Raw genomic sequence first — 27074 nt, forward strand, 5'->3', positions numbered from 1 at the left:
ATGAATGTGTGTTCTCTCCACTTTATATCACCCATTCAATTCAGGAGGAGTTGATACATAATTGTTTGGATCGAGCCTGTTGGAGCTGGGAAGTCATCTGGATATGCACAGCAGAAGTACTCCACAACTAGCATGCCAATTATTGTTAATATGTTTTTTGTTGTTGCTGGCATGTGTACTTTTATTCTATCTTACCTTGTCAACAAGTACTGTCTGTCTGTCTGCTGGTACCCCGATTGGTCTCAGACTGTCCAGAGTGTGTCTGCGTTCCTGCGGACTAAGGAAGTCACACAATCACATATTTGTCTTATATTGTTAAATGCAAGACATTATCAGTTTGAAATTTTGCTGATGGTATTTTTTAGATGTGCACATACGATAACCATATTACTTACAGCTAATTTATAAACAAGCTCTGATATTGCAGCTAGAAAATGTCAGCTAGTGTAATGTTACTGAACAGGTCAATTCTTGGAGGAGAATGGTAAATATGTGTTAAATTTAACTAACCGATGAAGGCAATGACTAGCTTAGCAATCAGTGACATTTTGCAAAGTGAGGGACATTCCAGAAAGAGTAGGAATAATTAAGGTTTATTTTTAGCAACAGATTGCATGGAAATGGCATTGTCTGAGATCAAACTGGTGATGTTAAATGACTTTTAATATCATAAACATAATGTAGACTGTTATGTGCAAACTCAACCTTCCAGTGATCTAACCCCATTTCCAGAATAGTTGGGACATTTTGTAAAATGCAATAAAACAAATGTACAAAGAAAAGCTTTCCTAATTTAGAATCTGACATCTGCAATAAACTCCAAACAAGAGAAAAACAGAAGACAGATTCTACATGCCAAAGATGAAAATGGACATCCAGGCTTTTATCCGCAAAGTGCAAAAACAGTATGAGGGCTGCATCAGCATCCACAGCATGGGTGATCTTGTATATGTGAAAGTACTATTGATGCAGAGGTTTCTTGGTATTTCAGAGAGACACATGCTGCTGTCAAGACTTTCCCAGGAAACCCTTTCCCAGGAACTCCATGAATGTTCCAGCAGCACAGTGCCAGACCGCATTCTGCACAAGTTATAACACTGGGACTTCATAGACATTACAGTGTGTTTGCTTGAGTGGTATGCCGTCTCTTATCAAAAAATATATGGTGCATCATAAAGAGGAGGATCAGACAACAGCAACCACAGATTGTTGAACAGCTCATGTTTTGTATACAACAAGAACAGGGAACATTTAACTTGTACAACTGCAAAAATTAATATCCCAAATGATTAAAAAGCACAGTAAAAAAGAAAAGGTGATGTGACCCAGTGGTAAATGTCTCTGTCCCAGCTTTTGCAGGCATCAATTTCTGAATAATTTTTATTTAACAACGTTATTATGTTTTCATTAAAGAAACAATGATTTTTTTTGATGGGCTGTTTACAAATGACAGATTTCTGCTTTTATTGCTTATTTAGAGAATGTCCCATTTTTTGGGGAATGGGGTTTGTATATAAGGTAAAATATATGAAATATCTAGCATTACAAACTATTACATATAACCTGTCCTAAACTTGCTGCACTTCCATATTACATACCCTAGAATGTGCATACAGTACATCTCTGCAGTTCTGCATTATGGATGACTGACCCAAAATTCTAAAAGCACAAAACTGAGTGACGTGTGATAATTCTTTGGTGTTTTACCCTGAGACTTGGCGTACAGCACTTGGTGACTGGGGTGGTATGATGTGGCGTCCTTCAGGAACCTGGAGTGTGAATTTTCGTACTGGACTCCCACTACCACTACCACTGCCCCCTACTCCTACACTTCCACCTCCACCTCCTGCACTGCCAGCCCTCTGTCTTCCGGGCAGAGACGCACTGTCACTGTTCACCCGCATGCTGTGTTGATGTGGGAAGAAAGATGATAACAGTGGATACATCTCAAAATCTTAAAAAAAAAACAAAAAAAAAAACACATGTGTACGGTATTATATATATCTTATATACCGCGTGCTGTGTTCAGCCAGCTGTTGCTCCTCTGCTAGATTTCCTGTGCTGCCGCCACGGCCATCCTCTCTCTTCCCTCTCTCCTGCTTTCTCTCCGCTCTGGACCACAACAACACAGAAAGGAATTTTAAAAATGAGTCTTGTTGAGTATTAAACATATGGTAGTGGATCTACCAAATGTTTAAAACTGTAGAAAACCGAGTAAATGCAATAATATATATCAGGTGATCACGGTTTGTCTACATAGACAATTGAAGATAGAGAGGGAGAAAGGGAGTAAGAAATACGGAGATGGATAAAGAGAGAGACAGAAATATATACAAAATAAATCACAATTTGCTGTGATTTACAGTGATTAATCCCATTTTTATACTTTTTTCGAGATGGAATTTTTTTATAAAGAATGTTTATATCCAAAATACATAATAAATGTAAGATTATCGCAATGTAGTTATATTTATATTAGTGGTGTCAATCAATAAAAAGTAATCCCAATAAAAACAAGTCAAATTCTAGTGTGATATGCATGAAAGATTGGCTAGAGTAAACCTTTTTTTATTTTACTTTATTGTAATATCTCAGTGTAGTTCTGATGAATTTTGAATTGGAATCTCTTAATTTGCTGAGTTAAAATTTCATGGAGAGCTTTAGCATCTAACACAAAGCTGGGACACAGAAGCTTTAATGAAGAAAAGTAACACTACTGCAGAGTAGGATGTGGCTCCAACAATAACACCTCCATATTCCAGATTTAACAATTTGGATAAATGGGTGAAACAAAAGAGGTGTAGAGAGAGAGAGAGAGAGAGAGAGAGAGAGATTTAGTTATGAGATCAAATGCATATTTTAGCATAAATAAAATGTAATCTACTTTCTGATTTCTACAACAGCAAAGCTGTGTTTGCATCACTGAAATGTCAAAAATGTAAAAAAATAGTGAAATACGAGAGGAAGTTATGGCCAAACTAAGCCTCCAGATTAATCATGTGCATAAATGAGGACAGTTCTAATTAACATACATAAAAATAGATTGACAGACAGAATGATAAATGGATAGAAAACAAGTAAATTAAGAGACAGACACAGCCTGAAAAAACAGATAGACACAGATAGATAGACAGACTGAAAACCAGACATATAGTAGATATTTACATAGTCAGATAGGTAGACAGACATATGATATCTATCTATCTATACATCTGTCATAATAATGAAAGTGACACAAAGTAGATTTATTTTTGTTTACTTAATTACTTTAATCTATCTATCTATCTATAAAGGAACTATAATACTGAATACTGGAACAGTTTCTGATATAAATAAATTCTCACCCCTCAGGCACGCTGATGTACTTGTGAGGGATGAGGCCTTTGACTCCTCCCACCTCTCCTCTCCACCAATCAGAGGAGGCCTTGCTGTGCAGTAGGACGTGGTCCCCCTGCTTGAATGACAGCTCGGCTGGAGAGCGTGCAACATAATCAAACATAGCCACAGCCTCCCATTCTGCACACCATCACACCAACACACACACACAGACGCATGCACACACACACACGCACACACACACACACACACACACACATGGCATGGCATACGACCAGAACACACAAAATGGGAGATATGGCACACCCAACATTGAGCACACAGGCCACACAATACAGGAAACAACACAAAATACACAAACACAGAGATGAGAATTTATGACTTGATGCACTGGTGGTTAATAGTTACTGTGTTTTATGAATAACTAAAATTATAAAGTTTTCCCTTCAATAATTCATTTTAATATGCTTTGTAAGATTTCTGTATGCACACATTATATAATACCCACCATCCTCACTGGGAACATGTTCTGTATCTCCCTCCCCCTCTTCTGTTATGGGTTCACTGGAGGCAACAAAGAGAGATATTTAAAGCGTGTAAATCCCTGTTAATTACAACAGGTGTTTAATCCCTCATAACCAGGCGTTCCTAACCACCTGTAACAAACCAATTATTGAATGGTGCTGAGCTACAACCACGTAACCAATCAAAAGGTGGAGTTAGTAGCTAAATTGCTGGGTGTGAAAACAGACAAAATATCTAATAGTCTGTAAACAACATTTCTAATTTTAAACTGAATTACAATACAGCTTTTACAAAAACATATATATTGCAACATACTATTAGATTTTGCTATGAATTGTGGGAGTTGATGTCCATGTTTAACAGCTGACTATATAATTTATGCAATAATTGGGTGTGGTATCACACTAATTCTATTCACTCCACATACAGTTCATATAGAACATAGAACATAGAGTTCACTGTAATTGATACAGAAGTAAAATGGGAAATACTAAAACAACAATTTAGCCCCTTCATGGACAAAAACAAGGTGCTAATGCAGAAGGTCTCACCAGTATTCCTGCTCCAGGGTCATGCATTTCTCATAGATGGGTCCTGGAAGCTCGGATGGACCAGGGAATATGCTTTCGTGCTGAAGGATTAAAGTTTTGACAAGTGCATTGATTTGAGGCTGCAGGGTCACTGCATCTCCAGACTCAGCTCCTCGCAACAGACTCGGCCCGAAACACACCGCCAGGTTATAGGGCTGCATCATGTTCTCATCACTGTATTGAGAAACACTGCACACACACACACAAAAAGTATATCATACCTATGGATTATAGATATGTACAATACAGTAACATGCAGATTTGAATCACTTTATTGGCCACAGTGCTTGCACACAGAGGAATTTGCTCTCTGACTCCACACCAAATGTATGTGTGCTCACTGCATTTAGTGCACTATTGGGTGTGTTCACAGCCATGGATGGGTTAAAGGCAGAAGATATATTTCCGTATACATTGTATAATGACAATAAATGCAATGACATGCATGTATTACAAGTAACTGGATTTATTATAAATGTGCAACAACCTATAGGAAATAAATCATTCCTAATAGTGTTTTAGCTGGTTAGTTAGTGATTTAGCTGGTTTTTGACTGGTTTCTTTAGTAGTAATTTCTTGTTTATTATTTTTACCCATTTCCTTCATGGTTGGTATAGTGTGGTGGGTAACAACTTTTACTTCTTTGTGGAAGACTAGGGTTCAATTCTTCAGCCTGATAAACACACCCCAGTATATCAACTGGTAATATGATTAGAACAGTAAGTAGTTCTGCATGAGAACATCTGCCAATTACTCTAAAGGTCCCAATTTTTGGGGGATTTTAGCCAATTGCACGGGTTTGCCAGCACTCCCTCAATCATATGTAATGCTACCAAGCTGGATGGATGAAAACTGTTAAATCCTTCCTCCTAGAAAGCTCAACACACTTTCTGTTACTTTGCTACAACACACCATACCTATAAGTAACATCACTTTCAGTTGTTGCCATATTGAAATATCCACTTAACAAACAGGTGAATGCCAGATCTACTCACTGATGGAGAAAGGCAAAAAGATAACGCATCACTATGACGATGGGTCTGGGAAAGGAGGAGATCACTGTCTTTATCTGAGTTGCTCTCTCCGTCATGTTTTCAATCTCTGTCAGACAAAAACAGAGTAGATCACAGATCATAGATGAAAAGGTGACAAGATTATAACAAGGATGTAATGTTTAATATCTTGTTGTTGAATACGTCTTGCTCCGGTTTCCTCCCACAGTCCAAAAACACACGTTGCAGGTGGATTGGCGACTCGAAAGTGTCCATAGGTGTGAGTGTGTGAGTGAATGTGTGTGTGTCTGTGTTGCCCTGTGAAGGACTGGCGTCCCCTCCAGGGTGTATTCCCGCCTTGCGCCCGATGATTCCAGGTAGGCTCTGGACCCCCCGCGACCCTAAATTGGATAAGCGGTTACAGATAATGGATGGATGGATGAATACGTCTTGAAATATCATCAGGTGCCTGCCAAGTATATAGAATTTCATTTTATATTGTATGAGTTATGAATTAAGAAAAGAACGGCGATTGTTGATAGTAATAATAATTAATATTATTAATAATTCAAATAATTAATCAATAATCAATAAATAATTCAAAATATTCCAAATGCTACCGTAATTCAAGAATACGGTCAATAATCATTTGGAAATGAATGAATCAGTGGAAGTCATTGTCTATTCTGGGGTTACCATGACGGCATTCAACACTTTATCTTGAGCCACGCTGGCTCCAGAAGGATTGGTCTTTTCTTTGTAGTGGCTAAATACGACATTCTGACATTTGCAGTTTGTTTGCTTGTGCTTGATGGCAGCTGTTTGGCAGAAACCACAACAGTTCCATGGCAAGCAATTTCCCATCCCGGTCGCTGAAGTCAATAAAACAGATCATTCTATTGATCATCAACCAAGCTTTAAAAGGTCCATCAGCAACACATTAGGACAGGAGTGCATTTTTCACTCACACGCACGAAAGAGAATGAAAGGCATCTTACGGACACACTCCATAAGCTGATTGAAGCTCTCCTCTGGGAACAGAGGCTTCTCCAGACCTCTGAAGTAGAGCTTCAGAACTCCCGCTACTGAGTCTATGTCGCACTCGCTGTCAGTCAGAGGGTCTTCTCCTTAAAGAATCACACACACGGGGTTCACAGAAGATTGCACATGCATGTTCATCACACTACTTCTGATATATCTGTTTGTTCAAAGGGGCATTAAGTCATTTTCATCAGTGATGCTCCTTCATTCTAAACAGAAGCCATTTTACAAATAATTTGTTCCCTGGAAGTATCAGAGATACTAAAACTATTTTAAACATGGCCATCCCCATGTTGGGGCCTCAGTCACAACCACTGATAACACATAGCTGCAGGGCATGGCTAGGGAATAATGAGGAGACAATCAATACACATAAAAACCTGAATAGAAAAGCACAGGGACACAGAGGAGTGGAAGGCAGAAGCAACATTAGAGAAAAAAATGCTTAAACAAAGCATGGTCATCTGTTTTACCTTTGTTTCTTAATAAAAAGTACGGATTGCTCATTTAATAGTTATATCTTTGGCCTGTGGTGTGGCCTGTAGTGTTTTTGGTTAAAGCACACATTAACCTGGTGAAATGGTTACACAATAAGCAAATTAATTTACCTCGTTCAAAAGCATCTCTGATGTTATTGACTTCACTCTGAGAGCCTGGCACTCGGAATATGCCCTCATGATGCAGACCTACAACCGAAAACCAGGGTATTTCAATTACAGATTCTTTCTTTATCAGATGGAAGTACTCATAACATTCACAGCCATTCAAAGAAGTCAGTACTGAGTCAATAAGCAGCTATTTGGGTGCACCTACATTGAAACCACAGTGATTCTAATACAATGCATTGAGTGCAGGTAGTTCAATATATTATATAAACAGATCATTACAAACTGAGTTTATTATAGCAAGTACATTACACAGATATGGAGACTCACCATGGAGATTGATGAAGCGAATACAACTTTCCACCACCAGGGGGATCTGTTGTCCAGAGCTCTGAAAACAATAAAATAAGAGGGATCATGAGAAATGAATACTAATAATACAGTTTATTATTTTTAAATCTATTTATTAAACTATTTATATTTTTTTTCTTTCATTTTTCCCCTAATTTAAACCCCAATTTTAGGTCAATGCCAGTAAGGGTGAAGGCTAGTGATGGCTTTCTCTGAGACCTGTGAAGCCATCCACTGGTTCTTTTCAAACGCCTGCTGATACAATGCCACTGAACAGTTCGATAAACATAACCGATGCCTGCATTGGCTAGCATTTTATTGAGAGACAGGGGAGAGGGAGGGCCATTCTATCACGCAAAAAGAGTGATGCCAAATGTGTGCTCTTGAATTACCAGATGCAAACAGCTGTGGCATCACGAGGGATTGACCTTGCAATCTCCCAATGATAGATTCAATGTTAAGACAGTGAAATTAAAAATTAGCTGGACATTATCCAACATTGGACCTAACCCATTTGTTCTGTGTTAATAAGCAATAAAAGGTTTGTGTTAATTTGTGCAAAGTTAATGCTACTTTCAAAACATTGGCATGTGCGTAGAAGTTGTCAAAGACCCAATTTGGTTTTTAAGGTAGTTAAGAGCACAATAAGGACCAGAATATTCAATCATGCATCGCTGTACACACACAGAGCAGGTGCAATGTTTGGAAAAGAGCAGACAGTGCCAAGGCAGTACCTGAGTCCTAGACATCCGCCGCCTTCTCCTGCATTCAGCAGGCAGAGAGAGATAGATAGATAGAGAGAGAGAGAGAGAGAGAGAGAGAGAGAGAGAGAGAGAGAGAGAGAGAGAGAGAGAGAGAGAGAGAGAGAGAGAGAAACAGAAAATATGGCATGGCCAGGAGGAGGTGCAAAACATTAGACAGAAAGAGCCACCGAAAGCAAATGCAAACAAAGCAACAGGAAGGAAACCACAAGAAATAAAGCAAAGAGAAAAGGGTAAATGGAGGGGAGAGGGGAAAAAAAGACAGAGAATCAATAGGTCAGGTGAAAGGCATCAGAGAAAGGTTGTACATTTGGTCTTTTAGTAGGAAGGAGTATTATAATTGCAAAAGCAAAGAGGTCACCACAGCTTAAATGTCCACTGCAATACACTGGAAGCATGGCTTGAAGCAAACTTATTCTTGTTTTGCTACATTAATTTAATTTCCATCCACTCAGCCAGAAAAAGTGTGCATTTTCGAGGCAAGAGGCTGTCCACACTGATATCTCACTTAAGAGACAGAACTCGTTAGCAAACAGCTCTGTGGTTCTGGCTGCATTATACAGGTCCTCCGTGGTGTAACAAGAATGCATCTCCCATGTATTACTGTCCACTTAAGATAAGCAACAGGCCAGGCCTATTACACAGACTAAGATTTTCACTTCTGCTACTATTAGCAGTGAGTTATTAAAGCCATAGTTTAATAAAAAAAAATTCTGATTAAAAATATATCTAAAAATATTGCTTTGTTGATTTTAGGCACAAATTCAACCTAATCTTTTAAACGAATGATTTCATTATGTAGTTTATTCATTCTCTTCACATTTTAAGCAAAAAAGCAGTTACTGTGTCTGTGTCTCAATCCATTTCTTCTTCTTCTACATTTTCCTCAAACACATTGGACTCTCATAATCTGTGAGCTTGTAAAATTGAACTCTGAGAAAACAACCCATGACCAATAAGCTTTTAATTACAAGCAGACAGTGGACCTTCATGCAGTGCTTTTTTCCCCAAAATGGAAAGAAATTTGTGATAAATTCCATGGTTGAAAATCAATGAGTTGTCCCAACTCCAGAACAAATTGTGTACACTCGATTCCTGACTGAACCACTGCTTAAATACAGAGGACAAGAGAGCTGAATTCAAATAAAAAGAAGCAGGGGCAGTAAACAGAAAGCTATGCTGAAGAAGCGAGGGCCAGATGGCAGTTGCACTAGGCTGAGTCGGGGCCCTGACTCCCAGAGGCTCAAAATGCGATGCTCCTAAAGAACTGCAAAGCTACTGAGGACATAAAACTATGCATGTCCTATATTGCCCTGTGCAGTATCAAGGTTGAAATATAACATTGCACCATTATTTTGTATGTACTATAACTCTTAGACTCTTCCCCAGGTTTTGGAAAAGATTCCCAAAGACTCCAAACGTTTGTTTATTTTCAGATCATTGCGGAGGACATGCATGTTGTGCCAGAGTCAGCCAGGGCACCACAGTTGGGAAAAAAAGCATAGTGAGCGAGAGAGAGCCATGTGCTGTGAGATTCGCTTCATTTAACATGGCGCAAAAAAAACACTCAAACCTCTTTTCTAGTAAAAGCCAAGACTTTTAACAAATGGAGAGTGCAGCTGTGCAAATTCCTGACCAAAGATGAGAGTCTGCATTAGTTGACTACGCCCAAAAGCACATTAAAGACAGACAGATGCAGTAGATATGTAATCTCAAAAGGAAACTTCATGTTGTCAGGAATATTTTAGCATGTCTTGTGATGAGCATACTCCAATGTCATGTTATTAGAGTATTTTTTGCTTATTTTGTAAGTCATATGCTCAAAGGCAGTGCAAAACAGCAAGATTAGCATGTCCAAAGAGAAATGGCACATTATTTGGGATATTTAAATAAGTTAACAGCATCATAATGAATAACAACATGTTATAAGAAGCGTGTATTTTAGCATGTTTTATGATCAGTATGTTCAAAAGGAAATGCCATGTTATTGGGAGTATTTCTGCATGCTTTGCGATTAGCATGGTCAAAGATATTTTCTGATTATTTAGAATTAGCATGTTCAAAATGAAACAGCATGTTGACAGGAGTATTTTATTATGTATTGTGAATACCTACATAGATGTATATTTTAGGACACAAGGAGCAAACAATGAGGAGCATTTTGCACGTGTTGTGAATACTATGTTTACAGGAAATTCGGGGTTATTTTACTGTTTGTTTTTTTCAAATAAAATGCTTAAAACTATTAATCTTAGGTATTTCATACGTTTTATAATCAGCAGAATGAAACAACATACAGTTAATAGTATTTTTAAATATTTTGTGGGTGACAATCTTCAAAAAGCATTTTAGCATTTATTGTGATAAGCATGTTTGGGAATGAAAGACCATCTTCTCATGACTATTCTAGCACATTCTGTGTTTAGCATATTGAAAAGGAAACAGTGGTATTACAAGTATTTTGGGTGTTTTGTGACTAGCATGTATAAGGGCAAGCTTGTTTTAAGATACAAATGCAGAAAAGCTTGGTAAGCAGAGGGCACTATAATAACACAGTGGCACTGAGGAGGAGGGATGGACTGGAGATGAATAAGGACAGAGAGTTGTGTAACTACAGCAGTAATGACGGTACTGTGGTGCCACATTTCTTCACAGAGCAGCACGAGGGAAAGGCCTTGTTAGTCATGAGAGGTCATTTTAAGACACGACATAAATGCACAGATAAGCACGTCAAATCAACTTAAATCTAGTCAATATATCTTCTATTTCTCACTCTGAGATATATTATAAGGCTCTAAGGTTCTCAAGATATTCAAACTGCTTTTTTTCCTGTTATGAGTCCTTTTCACTAGATAAACTAAATATATACTGGCAGATAATTTGACTACTATCAGAAAGCAACGCAGATTTGAATGCAAAACGAAATGTCATTATAAAAATACATGTTCTCTAAATAAAATAACTTAAAAGGCTAGTTATATAATAGGGCTAGTTTAATTACTCAGTCTCAGTTATAAATACTAGACGTTGACTAGATTTAAGATGTTTTCAGATATTTTTCAAGTTTGCATTGCCTACAACACATAAATTACATGGCCACACAATTCTCTCTCTCTATCTCTCTCTCTCTCTCTCACACACACACACACACACACACACACACACACACACACACACACACACACACACACACACACACATTTCTGTTACATGAAGCTAACACAGAGAACAAAAAACATGTTTGTATCAAAACAACAGCCATTCTGTATGGTCTCGTGGAACAAATATAGCATGACATATCGCTTCACATACTTTATGCAATAATGCAGCCATGCAAATAGAAAGCATATTAACTCAGCGGGAACTATTTCAGCTTGGATTACTGCACAATTGGAGTAAACCAGAAATATGATTTATATTATGTGTGAGCAAACTGAAATAAAATGATCAGAAAATGGTTACACACACTCCTGCACATACTCATCACAACTTTATTGAGGTGCATTTGCTGACTTAAATGTCCAGGAGCTGGCTCTATTTGCCTTTTTTTCCATTTCTGAATACACAGCAGTATTCAGGCACTAATGCATGTCACTCTAGTGAAGCAGGGAGGGCTCGGAAAGAAATGGAATGTTAATAGCAGCAAAGTAAAGCCAAACACTAGGGTCCTTCAGCCACACACATCAAGCAATGACCACAGGAGAGGCGATGATGAGGAATCTGAAACAATGCACTGCAAAAAACATCTTAACTGCAGGCAACATATCTAAAATGTTTATTTAACGTTTAAAGATTAGAAGTAGATTTAATCACAGATATTTTTACACGGTGTCTGTTTGTCTTTCTGTCTGTATATTTTTGAAAATGAACAAAAACATGTTTTCTTTTTTATTATATCATTCATTACCTTTTGTACCTAAGGTTACCTAAGGTTGCCCAGCCTTATTCCTGTATAATTTACAAAGCACTAAGACATATATAGATTATTATAACTTCAGCATACATAGATATACTGAATTTCCAAATCTAGAAGAATGTTGCAAAATCGTATTTAAGAATCTCATAACGAGATGTTCTAGGTAGTTCTGAATATCTTGCCTGCATTTAAAACGATTTCAGTTGTTAAAATGTTGGAGTTTTTTTTGCAGTGCAGAAGCTGAAGGAATGAGGAACGCTACGGAAACACAGCGTAAACGTGGCAGGAAGGCATGGCTGACACAGCTGAAGGCTGTGGAGCACAGGGGGCTGTACCTGGATGAAGGAGAGCATGTCTCCAGTGAAGAGTTTGTGGTGGTACTGGGAGCAAGGCCTGGCTTTCCGCACACGCACTGCCCTACCAGGCTGCATTCTGGGAAATACATACACCGGCACTCCACTGTGACACTATGGCAATCAGTACACACATGCAAATCATGCACACCATCTTTATACACACGCGCGCACACACACTCCTGCACAAATCCCACACACTTGCAACATTTACTCACAGTGACATGCACACAGGTGTGATGCTCCATATAAATTATTCTTTAAAATACATTCATCATTTTTCTTTAGTTCCTTGTGAAATCCTGAGGTGTTCATTTCCTTGTCATGAGTTCTGTTCTGAAACTGAGAGTGAAACGCCACATCTAAATCTGCTCCAGATCCTCTAAACACACACTGAGCCCCAGGAGGCCAATGCCAGCAGATGTTGGCTGGAATATTACCAGGTTTGTATACACACACCCATGTGTGAACATCATACACACAGACAGACAGACAGATGAAAAGCGAGCTGTACCTGGAGGGGTCACTGTCAACTGCTTCAGCTGGAAGAGAGGAATGCAGAATGAGGTTTAGTTACATTTTAATATGACCCATGATTATGTTCTAAAGGGTTTAGTGTACTGGGTACCAATACCCTCCACACAGCAGACAAGGGTTAAAAATGACCCATTATCTCTTCTTTCTTCTTTTCACACAATTGTCTTAAAACACAAGGTCAGCACAAGCTTCCTTTGAGACATGAGGCATAATCACATCTTTTAAATCTGCTACTAACACAACATCTTTGGAAATCTCAACACTTTTAAGAAGGAAACACTAACTGTCAATTTAAAATACTGGTTTATTACTGGATGCATTTATTTTGTGAAAATTGCAGCAGACACTGGAGAAAATAATCCACAATACTTTAATGCCAACCAGGTCAATCTCGATATTTCATGGCTGCTTCAGTTATCGCGTTTAAGTTACTATAGCTGCAGCATTCTGTATCCGCCATCACTATGTGGTTAAGCAGGGACTTACAAAGCCACGGTCAAACAGGGTTTGTGTCCACAAATTATGACATACAAATTCGCATCCCTGACCAGCGCTGCTGCTTTGTACTGTGTCTGCCCTGTCTGAGCCAACATGGCGGCAGCACTCATGGTTTTGGTTTCAAAACGGGAGTTAAAAGATCACAATTTCATCTGGACAAAAAATAATAAACACAAGCTAGAGTCACACTATAACCCAGTATTCTGTCAAGTTGAGCTACCTTGTTGAAGGCCACCTAAATAAAATAGTTGATATTTTTGTATAGGCTTAAATATCAGAAAATGCTACCAACAGCAGGAGATATGCACAGCCTAATTCCTGTATGAGGGGAAAATAAGGTAATAAAAGGTAATTCCAATGATAAATTGTTTATAAATGTATCACTGATTTTTGCACATTTGATTCAGCATGTACAGTTTTGGAACACTGAAACAAATAACAGTAAGCTAAGATTGTATAATGCACTCAAGCAAAACAGATTTACCATGAAAACACATGAAAACATTCAAAAGTGTGGGTCTGAGCATGCACAGAGCTGCTGTAGGATAGATACTGATAGGTAGCAGTCCCACCACAGCCAACACTCGGCTGTACATTAATGAAGTAAGTAAACAGTTTAATTTTATGTTATTTTACATTGAGGCTATGGGGACATATACAGCTTTGTTATTTAAACTAGCTTAAGCCTGGCATTATGCCTGTAGATCTTTTATTTGTACAGATTTCGAAAGGTGCTCTCACATTTAAAAAGGTTGGCAACCACTGCTTTAACGCATAAGCTAGCCTAAATATATATGTATTTAAACCTCAATAGAAAAAAAACTTGCATTATTACTAATCTTGCTTTTGCAAACTTTAGAAGTTATACAAGAAAATCACCCTCCAAACATGGGACTGTGAGCGTTTACGAGTCTGCAGTAAGCCTGCTCCCACTGAGCAAAGTGGTCTGGACAGAAAATAATTCTTCAACAGATCAGTAAGATATGCTGGATTCAGGCAATTGTGATCTTTAAATGCCGTAATCAAGACCTTAGAACTTAACAGGAAATCCATTTACATTTGTTTCTGGTTAATTTGCTGCTGCATTTTGAATGAGTTGGCGGTGATTTAGAAAGTCAGCAAAGCAATCAGTCAGTACAATGTCACAATAGACTTATCTATAAGTTATGAAATCATAAACTACATTTTCAGCATCTTCTAAAGATAGATGTGTATTATGTTTAATGTCTGTTTTAAGCTCTAAAGCACAGACTTAAACATATGAGAAGATTTCACTCTTCTAATCTCCTAATTATGCATACCTTTCTGTATGGCGTCTTTCAACAGGTCATGTTTGGCCTGAAGTTTGGAGATGAGTGAGCTGCCATTCAGATACTCTTTCACTTTCTGAAAAAAAAAAGAAACGAAAAATCATATAAAATGAGCTTGACATGACATCCTTACATTCTACTAGACCTCTGATATCTTCATTCTGTGCTGTGATAAAACCAGCATATATAATGATAACAATCATCCAACAGTCAAAGGACTTACAGTAAAATAGTAGGTCTCTGTCTCCTGTTGGTTGGCTCTGCGCTTGGCCAGGCTTTGTTTGGTGCAGGGGCCATCACCTGTAATGTCCAATGAAATTGTGGCTGAGATGTCAGGTGCTGGGTTGCAGTCATCATCAGAGATACTGTCCAGTAGAGCTGTATGAGTCGCCTTGAGTGTTTTACTGACCTGTGAGTAATATAAAAATGAGAGAAGTGTGTGGGATAAATATCATCTCTAATCTGCGACATAAAAAAAAAATCATGTGTACCTTTGACCATATCTTTATAATGTAATACTGCCTTAGACAAAACAGCAGTTGAGAAACATAAAACACTGATACGAATTTATTAACATATTATAATAAAACAACAACAAATCCTACCAATATCCTATCATTCATGTAAATGCATTTCTATCAGAGACTGATACTAAACTCACCCAGTCAATAATGTCTGAAATTTAGCATTACTCATTAGATACTGTAGTTGTAGCTCCACCCATGAAAACAACACATCTAATTACTGACTCAAGCTCTTATATGACAATTAGAGGCACCCTAATAATCTTCATGGTTACAAGGACTGAACAATGCATTGTGTCAGCATCATTATCACATGCACAATAGTGGAGTGGAGGCAATGGCAAGAAAAGCAGAGAGAAGCCAAAAGAGACGGTCGCTCTGACTATGTAAACAACATTTTTCAAAGCACTGCAACACTAAACAGCTATGACCACACTTGCTTTTTAATTTAAATAATTGTATAAAGCTACATAACTGCATATACATTTTTTGCTGCTTTACACAATTAAAATTTTCACTGTTCTTATATTCCATGGAATACACACCAGAGGCAGATAATATATTCCCAGTATATATTATTTCACTCCAATCTTGGATACACCATGTTTGTTGCTAGTTGTTGTTAGTGACATGTGTAAATATCACAGAAAAAAATTGCAATGCCAGGTTTTTCCAATATCGTCCAGCCCTAATGGCTGCTGTCTCACTTTCTATTGTTTATAATGCAGTTCAAATTTTACTTATATATTACATTTTCTTTTTAAGAATTCTGGCATGTTTGGGTAGTTTCACATGTGGAATTTTTCCCATTTTCTGACTTTAATGATACAGTAAAACTTAAAAGGGTAACTGTACCCCTCTGATTTTGGTTAACTCTACTGTTAGTTCAACTTTGAAAAATGCTCCAAAACAGGAGAAACGATATGTAGACAAAAAAAAAAAAATAATAATAATAATAAATAAACCGAAAACAGTCACAAAATACTCCCTCACTCTAGTCCTGTGCATCTCATATTTATGAGCAGAGGGCATTTTTAGGGGGCAGTAAAATTGCCTGACTTATTTACGTGTCATCATACTCATGTTATGGGACAGTTTACATTTTTTTTTTAGCAGAAATTGTATATTTTATCATAACACAGCAATACTTTACAGTTGTTAGTTTACAAAAAATAGGTGTCCTGGGGCTGTGGGTTTGTTTTCTGCCTGTGTCTGCATGGGTTTCTGCCCACGCTCCAAAAACACACTCCACCTCGACCCTGAACTGTATAAGGGGTTACAGACAATGAATGAATGAAGTTTTTAGGGTATATTTATAATTAATATATGACCATGCTAATGTACTGGAAAATTTGGAATTTTTTTAATTGATTTGTTCCACTGCAGTTTCATTATCATAGGCTTTTATACAATAAAACGGGATCCACTAGCTCAACACTGAGAGTGTGTGATGTGAAAAAATAGGTGTTAAGGCAGTTTTGCATGTACCTCCTCTGTTTCCAGGGTAACAGCGGCCAGCCTGGACTGCAGCTGCTGGAATCTCGTCTCCATCTCATACCTCACCTGACAGTCTGCACTCACCTCACACATCTGCCACAAAAACACAAACACACAAATCTGAAAAGATCCGACCAACAACACAGAATCTCTACACAGGTCAGTATAATGACAACATCTACAGGAGGACCAACTGCACCAATTTCTCAGTTAATCAGATTAGAATATGTCTATACACTATACGCTACATAGTATGTTTAAAAGTTGTAGGCATCCCTTAAAATTTACCTACTTTAATGTAAGATAAGCTAGATTTAGTGAGCACACATTGTTGACACTAATGATCTATTGGACATGAACTGTTTGTATAAACTCCACATAAAAACACTCAACAAGTCGAGAGATTCATGCTCACTACTACGCATCGCATAGATAGGTAAAAATCCATCCAGCATTGAAGACTGGTACTGACTTTTCTGAAGTAATAGAGCCACATTCAATCCATTTGTCATGGATCAAAATGCTGTTTCTAATCATCGACTAAACATTCCACATTTTATTTCACAATGTTTTCTAGATGTTATGATAAATATGAATCCTAATGATTCAATAGAAAATATAGAATAGTATAGAAAATTTGATTTATTAGCACATTTTTATAAACATACCGATACAAAGCACAAGAAAACTCATCTCCAGTATACTCAGAACTATATTAATAAGCCACAGACAATTTGACATTCTGTTCTGTGGAACAATTAATCAAAACTGTAACGTTTGGGCCTGGGGATTAGCGGTATGTCTGGAGGAGGACGAATGAAGCATAAGCTGAAAAGAACACCCTGCCACCTTCGCAGTGAAGCATGGTGTGGCTCTGTGATGCTCTTGGGGCTGCTTTGCTTCCTCTGCCACTGAAAACCTGCAGTGTGTGGAGGGCAAGATGGATTCAATCAAATATCAGGAAACACTAGGAGAAAATATCATGCATTCTGTCAGGGAGCTGAAACTTAGGTATCATTGGACTTTTTACAGTAGCTTGGCTTTCAGAGGAACAGGTGGACGATTCTGAAGTAGCCATCACAGAAATGACTGTTGATCCAAGGAAGCCTGGGAAGGCCAAGGTGGAAAGGTTAAGCACCCTCAAATTCTTTGGCATCCGTATCAGCGTCTCACCTGGTGAAGAAGTCTTTGCAATGTTTGTACATCCTGAGAAGGCTGACAAAATATTGAATCCCAAGTAAAATGCTTAGCAACTCCTACTGGGGTACCATCATGAGCATTCTCACCTGCAGCAACACAGACTGCTTTGGGAACTGCTCTGTGCAAGATCTCAAGAACAACAAGACTCAGAAATAGCTTTTATGCACAAGCCATCAGAATTAAAACCCCCACTGACAAACGAACCATCTGTTCAACTGTGTGATTAGCCGTAATGTGACACTTTATTAGTGTTTACTAGATTTAAAGTTTGTGGATTATTTTTCAGAAGAACAATTTAAAAGTCTTACTGCTCTTATTCAACCAATATATGACACACTATTCTAAGCCTTTTGTTGCACGTATGTGCATATGTCTACCACATATGTACAAAATATAATCTCTCATTTTCTTATTGCTCCTTTATTTTTTGTTCCTGCTTCATTGTGTATTTATTTATTTTAAATATTTTTCATATCAGAATGGAAGGAATGCAGAATATTATGTGCTGTTACAGTAAAAGTATATTTTCTGATGAAATATAATACAAGTTTCAAATATATTAAAAAATAAAATATCCTATAACTTTAGCCCAGGCCACATTTTGTATATCCATTTTCCGAATTTGTCTGATTTAAGTACATCTTAAATTTAAGTGTGCTTCTCTCTACTGAGTTCTCTTTGAGGGAACTGTGGTTACCTGATCTCCCTCATGTGGCTGGTGCTGGAAGCGGAAGGGCAGACAAAATACGGCATTGTGGGCCTGAAGCAGGGAATCACGGTCCTGACCCTGGTCCAGTCCACTGACTGATCCTTCCAGCTGTTGTAATCCATTCTTCAGATTCTGCTGAGCCCGGTTCTTGTTGGACAGGTAACCACGCATTACCCTTGTCACTGACAGGTGATAGCCAAGATCTGTGCACTGTAAGCAACATCAAGGAGAGAAAACAAAGAAGAAATAGGATGAAATACTGGACTTAATACTATAAAAAAAAAAAAAACCCTAAGGGCTGCATTCTCCAAAATGGATTAACCCTAGTCCAGGGCTAGACATAATTTTCAAGTGAGATTCTCTCAATTCACATAACTATGTTTAACCCCTGTCTGGGATATTAGTGGTAGATTCCCAGATATAGATTAAGCCAAGTCTTGGACCTATCTGAAGTGCCCATGGCAATCTTCCTTAGTGCCCTGGATGTTTCAGAGATTCTGCACTGCGCTGATTTAGACATGTGGGAAGGCCTGCTCTATGATTTATGGGAACTATAAAGCATTTTGTTTCACTATCACACTACAGAGAATTTTTTTTTTGGTGGTTGATAATGCTCCTTTAAAGAAATGCCCCTTAAACAAATTTACTGCATTAGACAGAAAACAACATATAATTGTTACTGTTTACATAATTACCCTCTTTACCTCAAAGTAAAAAAAGCTGTGGTGTGCTAGGTTGAATTTTGGAATGCAAAGCCTAACCATTTTAAAAAAGCTTAATACTAGCACTAGAATGCGATGTGGTATTGATCACACATGTTTCAATCTGTTTCAATTTGTTAAAAAAAATTTAAAGAGACTTTCTTATGTGGTTTCTAACATAGTGCTATTTATAAAAATAGACAATAGCAGACACAAAACTAAGCCTTCAGGATAGCTGCTAGTACTGTTTTGGTTAGGCCACAATCATATGTCCATTTTTAAATATAGCAGTACATTACAATGTCATGAGAAATGGTTTGAGGCAGCTGTGCGATTAGAAATGCAGGTAGCATAATATTAACGGCTGGAGTATACTCTTCCAGCACTTGTTAGCTACATTAGCCTTGCAGCTGCAGCTATAAATGAATAAAGCAAACTTTATTCTGTAAAGCCTTTTTATCTCTTAACTCACTGACTACATTTGGCATAAGGGGTAAATCGAATGAATCTAATTGTCAGCACGTCGTTTGAAATGCTTTGCAAATCTGCATTCAGTTTGACACAGCATTAACCGCCAGACTTGTGATCCAAGGCTGCAGACACCGATTTTTGGAAGTGAGATTCCTACAGGGTTACTTCCAATTACTTTAACAACATTTCTGAGCCATTCCCTTAAAGCCCTTTAGGATCCCAATATTCTCTTACATTATATCATATTAATTCTACAGACAAAAAAAAAACAGAAAGTGACTAAATATAGAGAATAAAGAATGAAGAGCAGATGAAGAGAGCCTGTTGCCAAGGACAAATTAATATCCAATCAGGGAAAGCTTCCTCCATATTCCAACCTTAAAATCTAACTAATCTAATTTTAACTTCAATTTCCACTCTACCAGAGTAAGTTCTTTGAATGTCTGGCAAGTAACTGTCAAAGTAGGTGGACAGTCCTAGATATTTACCACACAAAACATGGAAGCATACCCTATGACCAGAGAATACTAGAGGGAACTGAGCTAAAATGGTCAGAAAAGGGAACCAAAAACATGTGTCATACAGGGAGTAGACTGGAGGGTTTTTGTGGTGAAAGGCACTCACATCAATCAGAGTGCAGATATCCTCCAGATAGTACTTGTTCATGGCAGCATTGGCTGCTGCGAGGTTAAGCAGGTAGTCGTTGCGAGCTTTAGTACATTTCAGCTGAGTCTCCTGTACTTTCCCCTGCCTCTGTGCAAGACACGTGCACACACACACACACACACAAAAACAGGAAATGCTGGGTTAGTGATCGCTGCACTTACACCTTCCTGTGCCAGGTTCAGACAAAGCACAAAACCACATTACCATCTGAAGAAAACCGTCAGCTTTACCTTTTCCATCAGTCTCTCCATCTTTCTCGCAGAGCTGCGCCTCTGGCCGGCTGACTGGCCCAGACCTAGGTCAACTCCCTTGCCAGTCTGTTTCTCTTCCAGCCGTGTGGCTTCTTTGAGCTTGCCCTCAGCAGCAAGACACTCAGTGTGATACTGGTGATAGGTCTTTAAAGCCTGCAGTGAACATCAATAATGACATCTGTCTCTTAAATTTGTAGCTTTTTGTCTAGACAAGTACTTTCATAGTCAAAGTGTATAACATAAATGTTATTCAGATGTACATATGAAAGATCAGATGTACCCCACTTTCATTAAGAAGGAGAAAGATCAAAATCATTTAAAAATATTTAAGTAATAATAAATAAGAGAGTAAAGTTTTAAAACAAACAAAAAAAAGATCCATAACAGCCAGAATTGGTTGGTCGACCAAAACTGTCACCATTGCTATCACTAAGCAGAACTTCTGTTATTTCACTTTTGAGAGAAATGAGAAAATCGTGTTTCACTATTGCTGCAGATCTGAGCACATCCTCAGACATGGCTGTCAAGAAGTCATAACTGAGAAAAGGAAGCAGACGTTAACCCTCTGGGGTCTAAGGACGTTTTCTCAATTTTTGTAAATTTTAAATTCACTTCATCTCCATGTGTTTCATATCAAATTATTCAGACTCATATCAACTATTTAGAAACATATGGAGATAAAGCTGCAAATGTGAATTTAAGAATATGTGCAACAATTGAGAAAACGTCCTTAAGCCCCAGAGGGTTAAAAACTAAATCACAGGACAATGGACTATCTACAGACACCAGGCCTCAGTATCATGTAAAAACATTGAAAATTGTTACTTGAATCAGAAAATGGAATTAACTTCTAAGATGTTGTAAGTGTTTATGTGTAGAAAGTTATTCCTGCATATTTCTTTTCAAACTAAAAGCAAGCCTGGATGTTGTAATAACGGCAAAATGTAAACACACTAAATATCAAACTTTAATACTTTTTATTTATAAATATTTAGAAGGGTTTCAAATGTATATTTCTCTTGACAAGCTTACATGAGAGGACATACTATCAGTGCTGCTCACAGCTCTATATCCCTCCCCACCACCACTACCCATCACACACACAACCCATTAAAGCCACAAGAGTCCTGAGACTAGCCACTTGTGACAATCAAGCAGTTCTGTGCCCATTCAAGGGTGAAGACATACACAGAACAACAAGTTGTCAGGGAGGGTCAGAAGGCCCTGTCCCAGGGCACCGACCCAGGCCTAGGCACTAAAGTCCTCAGAGGGTCCATGAGCATGCATAAATGAGTATTTGCTTTTCTTGTTTCTTCACAGTGTTGCACTTTTTCCTGACTAGCCCATACATACTGTAGTTATGAATACAGTGATTTTTTATGATACTAGTACAATTTAACCTCAATGGTTTTAAAACATTTGTAGAAAACTGTAAAAATGTACATACATCTAGTTCCAGTGCATATTTTTTTTATGTGGAGAAAGTACTATTTTATTTTATTTTAATATATTTTTTGGCATTGAATGGCAATCTTTTTTTTTTTTTCCCAAAAGCCTCAGACAAAGGCCTTGTACTCGGCTGGTTCTTGAGATCAATTTCCTAGCCCAACATTACCCGAGACCAAGACAGGATTCATTGGTTGTATGATGCATTTGTGGTAGACATGCTGTGTAATGCAGTGAGGGAACACTAATGAATTAAAACATCAAAATAATAAATTATAGTGAAGTCAGCCGGCTGAAGAACATAATGCTGCACTACAGAAGACTCATAGCACATTGAATAATAAATAAATTTCCAATTTTACAACACAGTCTCTGAACCTGTTCCTTTAAAAGAAAATGAGCCACAAATCAGTTCAGTGAAGAGCAAGGACCCAGGGGTGAGGAGCGAGGAGGGACAGCTCAGGTTGTTCTAGCCATTTTCACTTTGTAATCTTTCTTCTCTGCTCTCATTTCTGTCATGTTTAGTACGCATCGTTCTTTGCACTCATTGTGCCTGTTTTTTCCATTTAAAGGCATCTTTACATTCTCATATATAAATGTGGGTCCAGCAGTGTGACTGGAGAGATTAAGACAAGAAGACGGGAGAGTTCTGAAGAGCCTACACTCCAAGTGGGATGCAGCACAAAATCAGAATGATTAGATTTATCTCATCATTTCTGATTTAGGCAGACCAAAAACTGACTGGAATGTTTTATTTAATAGGTTTTGAATTGATAAGCACTCCAGATCACCATACAGGTCATCGTTTGTAACTTAACATTGTTTCCAAAAACTTGAAACACCTTGGTATCTACACCGTGTAATGTACGACTGAATAAAAACGTAACACTAATTTTAAACATAAATTATTTCAAACATCTGAATATCAGTGTAGTATGTTTTTACACTAATTTAACACCTGCCAACCGCTCTGTATTTTCTCTGCATTTATAAATGGCACTGTTGTTGATAGCTTAGTGATTCTGCAGAGTCACACTCACCGTCTGCAGCTCCAAGGTGACCTTTAGGAGCTCATCTTGCATCTGAAGACCCACCTCCTTACTCTAGAACGCACAAACAGTCAGACAGACACACACAAGAGAGGCCTAACCATCTGTATTTGTGAGTGAGCATGTTGTGTGAGTGTGTGTGTGTGTGTGTACCTTCTTGGCAAGACGGTGTGTGTCCTCAATGCAGTGAGACAGGCGCTGGGTGAGGGTGGTGCTGCACAATTCACTGAGAGAACTGTGGTCTCGACTCTCTTGTTTAGTTTGGGTCAGCAGCACAGACCAACACTGCCCTACAGACTGCTCCGACTGCTCCTTCCTGAGAGGGGTAGGAAAGGAAGACCCTCACCATGACATACTGTGCTCCTAGATTTTAATTTCAATAGGACAAATCTACCCAAAGGTTTCACAAAGGTGCTGTGAAGCACATTGAGACTGCATCCTTTTATATATTAATAATAGTACATAATGTGTCTGAAAGTATTAAAACATCTTCTAAACTGTACATTTAAAACCTTTGAACCAAACCCAGGACTTTAACTGTGTACACGCAGCTTGGAGAATGTTCATAAGTAAAGCACTCTCAGTAAAATCAGATGCTCTGGAGCAACTGCACATGAACCGAAGCTTACAATGCTCAAGGCCATGCATTAAGCAAAGGGGTGTACTCTGGGATACATCCTCACAGAATATGTTCTAACATGTGACATATCAAACATCCAAGAGATTAGAAGCTGTTACTCTAGCTAAGGGAAGAAAAACACCTTTAATCTGGACCCATAAAGATGTGCATAGATTTAAAAGATTTCGTTTTAGTTTTAAAATGTAATCACAGACTAAGCTTAAAGGAACACTAGGTAGTATTTGCACCTTAAAATGATTGTGATGCTTCACTGAACTGTAATAGGGAGAACAGAGCCTCTGTCATTGCTCATTCAGGCTCAGCACTGCAGAAACTGCCCTATGTAACATTTGGAGATGGGCAGAAAAATACCTGTCCGTCCCTCCCACCCCCCCTTTATTTCAGGACAGTGTTGGAAAAGTGAATTACACTCTGCAACTGTAGGGGGCACCCAGGAACAAAAATATATCAAATACAACATCTTACCTAGGGTTGCTTTAATACATGCCAGGGAAACTGTTCCATACTGTATAGTCTTAACCTCCTACCTCAGGGTAGTGAGGAGTTTAAAATGATTAAAATTGTAAGTTGCAATAGCAATAATGAAATGTTATTATAAGGATCATTTACTTCTTGGTCTTGAGGGTAAACCTCTCACTGAGCTTCTCCAGAGAGCGTGCATATTCTGCCTCAATCTCGCCTCGTCTGCGCAGATAATCACTTAGATCCTGCAGCTGCTGTGTCTTCTGCTCCAGTTGCGCATCCAACACCTTCAGTTGCTCTGACAGCTGACTGCGCACCTCTGAGGAAGGGGGGAGAGAAACCACGAGAGAGAGAGAGAGAGAGAGAGAGAGAGAGAGTCAGGCATAGAAAGCACACAAACTGACCACTTTGCCTCTCCACACTTCTCTCTCTTTCTCCCCGACTACACATAGCCCGAGGCAGTGGTGGATTGGATGAGGGGAGACAGCGTCACTAATGCAGCTATAAATACATCCACACAGCTCGGATCACATGCAAGAGAGAGACTAACGCCATGCAGCCTGGATGTACAGGACAAACACAGACCTCATAACTTAAGCCTAGCCATGTCTGAGAGAGAGGGTGAGTAAGCAGGAGTTAAGCCCAGACAGAGTAAAAAGCGAGACTGTTGCATGACCTGCTTTTTACCTTTGATCTGCGTCTCATACTCTGCCAGACTCCCCTTTTCCTTCCTCAGCTTCCCATGTGATGTCATGGTCTCGCAAGAGCAGTAGGGTGGTCCTGAAGAGTCCCCTTTGACTTCAACCACCTACGTCTGTTCTGTGTAAAATATATATGATAACATAAGTTAATCAACTTTGTTAATTATTAGCAACACCTACCTCATCCACTCGCCTGTGGATACACACTTTGCCCGTCATCCTCTACCCTATTTATAACTGATCAGTTTCTGCAGAGAGGCTGTTAATACAGCAAACAATAGATAATCCAACAATAATATTTCTGTCAGAAGAAATGTTGAATGACAGGTGGCAACGATCTTTGGTCATGCAGGATATATTAGGTACAGTGGAGTCGCTGCTTTTGGTTTGATATTTTTGGGTGGTGGTCAGTCTTAATTCAGCAGCAACACTGATGTGAGAAATTAGCACAGGGGAACACAAACCTAAATCATCCGATGAGTTAGTTTGTAACTCTAAACTAGTGAAATAGAGCAACAAACAAGGTCTTTTTCAAAACACATTGCCAGTATGATGGACGTGCACAATATAAAGCATCTGCAGATTCAGAAAATATGAAATGAAAAATCTTTCATTCAAAAAAAAATAAAATAAAAAAAAAGGGATAATATGTGAAATCTAAATGAATACAGGAATCATTAATTAATTCATTCATTCATTCATTGTCAGTAACCGCTTATCCAATTCAGCGTCGTGGTGGGTCTGGAGCCTACCCGGAATCACTGAGCGCAAGGCAAGGACACACCCTGGAGGGGGTGCAGAATACAGGAATCAGTAAAATGTATCTACTTTGACTTGTATTTCAATGAAAATAATTCAAAGGAAAGGTACATATTGTGTTGCCTTATCAGCTTCATTGTTTACTGTATGTGTACACTCATTCTAAAATTGATACCGGCAAAATGTCCTAAAAGATTAAGACAAGTGCCAGGAGCATTGTGAGATGTTCAAAAAACAGATTCCAGGCTCACACGTCAAAACAAGTGTCAGTGAATAATCCAGCAGTTTGAGTTGAGTGCTTATGAGAAGTAGAGGGATTCCACCTTTTACAGTGTACATTTGAAGGCCATGTCTGTGCGTAAAGGGCACTGCAGATGTAAACTGAACTCTGATGACCTTCAGTCTCACAGACACTACTGTATGGACCCTGGAATACCTTCACCATAAAATGTCAATAAACAGATTGTTGTACTCACAAATGTAAAATACCATACTCGACTCATATAAAGCAATAGGACAACATTCAGAAACTGCACCAAGCTCTCTGGGGTTCAGGTAATGTAAAAAACCGAGTGATGCACAGAGGAAATAAGTGTTGTGGTCTGACAAGTCAACGTTTCAGACTGTTTATGGAAATAATGCATACTGTGTTTTCTGGAAAAGGAAAGTAGATGAAATACAATGGAAAACATGCTCCTGCCCCAACTGTCAGTTTATGTTGCAGGCTTAACAACTGAAAACAGTATATTAATGATTTAATTATGAAATAATGCATTTAAACAAATCAAAAGCAAATCAAAACAAATATAAGTATAATCACAGCTTACAGTTTATATAAGTGAATATACAAATGTGCCAACATTTCTTAGCTTTGTGGTTTGAAAACATTATATATTTGTATGCAAAGGTTTGTGCACCACTGTTTAAAAGACATGTATTGTGGATTTTATAAATTCTAAGGCACACATTCTACTGTATCTAGTCAAAGAACAGATTAAATATGGAAGTGGGGGGTGAAAAAACAAGCAAAGAGAAAAAAAACAAACCAAAATAAAAAATAAACCCACAAATAACATATTTGCTCATATCTGTAATATACTTTTGCTCAGGCTATGGTTAATTCTGCAGTAGACATCTAGTACAATATTTCTATTTAATTTCACTTCAAAAAAACGTTTAATTT

General features: G+C 38.2%; 1 protein-coding gene across 2 annotated transcripts in view; it reads right to left on the bottom strand.

Annotated features, from left to right (window-relative positions):
• The window catches only part of arhgap4b (Rho GTPase activating protein 4b), a 39866-nt gene that overhangs the window by 1980 nt on the left and 10812 nt on the right, over positions 1 to 27074 (bottom strand). Inside the window, exons 3-24 of one of the 2 annotated variants that reach the window (XM_066670629.1) lie at positions 25119 to 25250; positions 24579 to 24750; positions 23483 to 23645; positions 23321 to 23383; positions 20814 to 20987; positions 20542 to 20670; positions 18734 to 18955; positions 16828 to 16929; positions 15039 to 15224; positions 14807 to 14891; positions 12985 to 13012; positions 8175 to 8202; positions 7420 to 7480; positions 7093 to 7170; positions 6442 to 6570; positions 5447 to 5552; positions 4413 to 4640; positions 3845 to 3900; positions 3345 to 3516; positions 2014 to 2112; positions 1708 to 1905; positions 196 to 277 (exon numbers count right to left, since the gene is read on the bottom strand). In XM_066670629.1, the coding sequence (XP_066526726.1) occupies positions 196 to 277; positions 1708 to 1905; positions 2014 to 2112; positions 3345 to 3516; positions 3845 to 3900; positions 4413 to 4640; positions 5447 to 5552; positions 6442 to 6570; positions 7093 to 7170; positions 7420 to 7480; positions 8175 to 8202; positions 12985 to 13012; positions 14807 to 14891; positions 15039 to 15224; positions 16828 to 16929; positions 18734 to 18955; positions 20542 to 20670; positions 20814 to 20987; positions 23321 to 23383; positions 23483 to 23645; positions 24579 to 24750; positions 25119 to 25185 (2628 nt within the window). In that variant the 5' untranslated portion in view covers positions 25186 to 25250. Of the gene's footprint in view, positions 1 to 195; positions 278 to 1707; positions 1906 to 2013; positions 2113 to 3344; positions 3517 to 3844; positions 3901 to 4412; positions 4641 to 5446; positions 5553 to 6441; positions 6571 to 7092; positions 7171 to 7419; positions 7481 to 8174; positions 8203 to 12452; positions 12550 to 12984; positions 13013 to 14806; positions 14892 to 15038; positions 15225 to 16827; positions 16930 to 18733; positions 18956 to 20541; positions 20671 to 20813; positions 20988 to 23320; positions 23384 to 23482; positions 23646 to 24578; positions 24751 to 25118; positions 25251 to 27074 lie in introns of both variants that reach the window. The other variant, XM_066670628.1, reaches the window with a different exon arrangement.

The sequence above is a fragment of the Hoplias malabaricus genome, chromosome 5, assembly GCF_029633855.1.
Source record: "Hoplias malabaricus isolate fHopMal1 chromosome 5, fHopMal1.hap1, whole genome shotgun sequence".
Classification (NCBI taxonomy): Eukaryota; Metazoa; Chordata; class Actinopteri; order Characiformes; family Erythrinidae; genus Hoplias; species Hoplias malabaricus.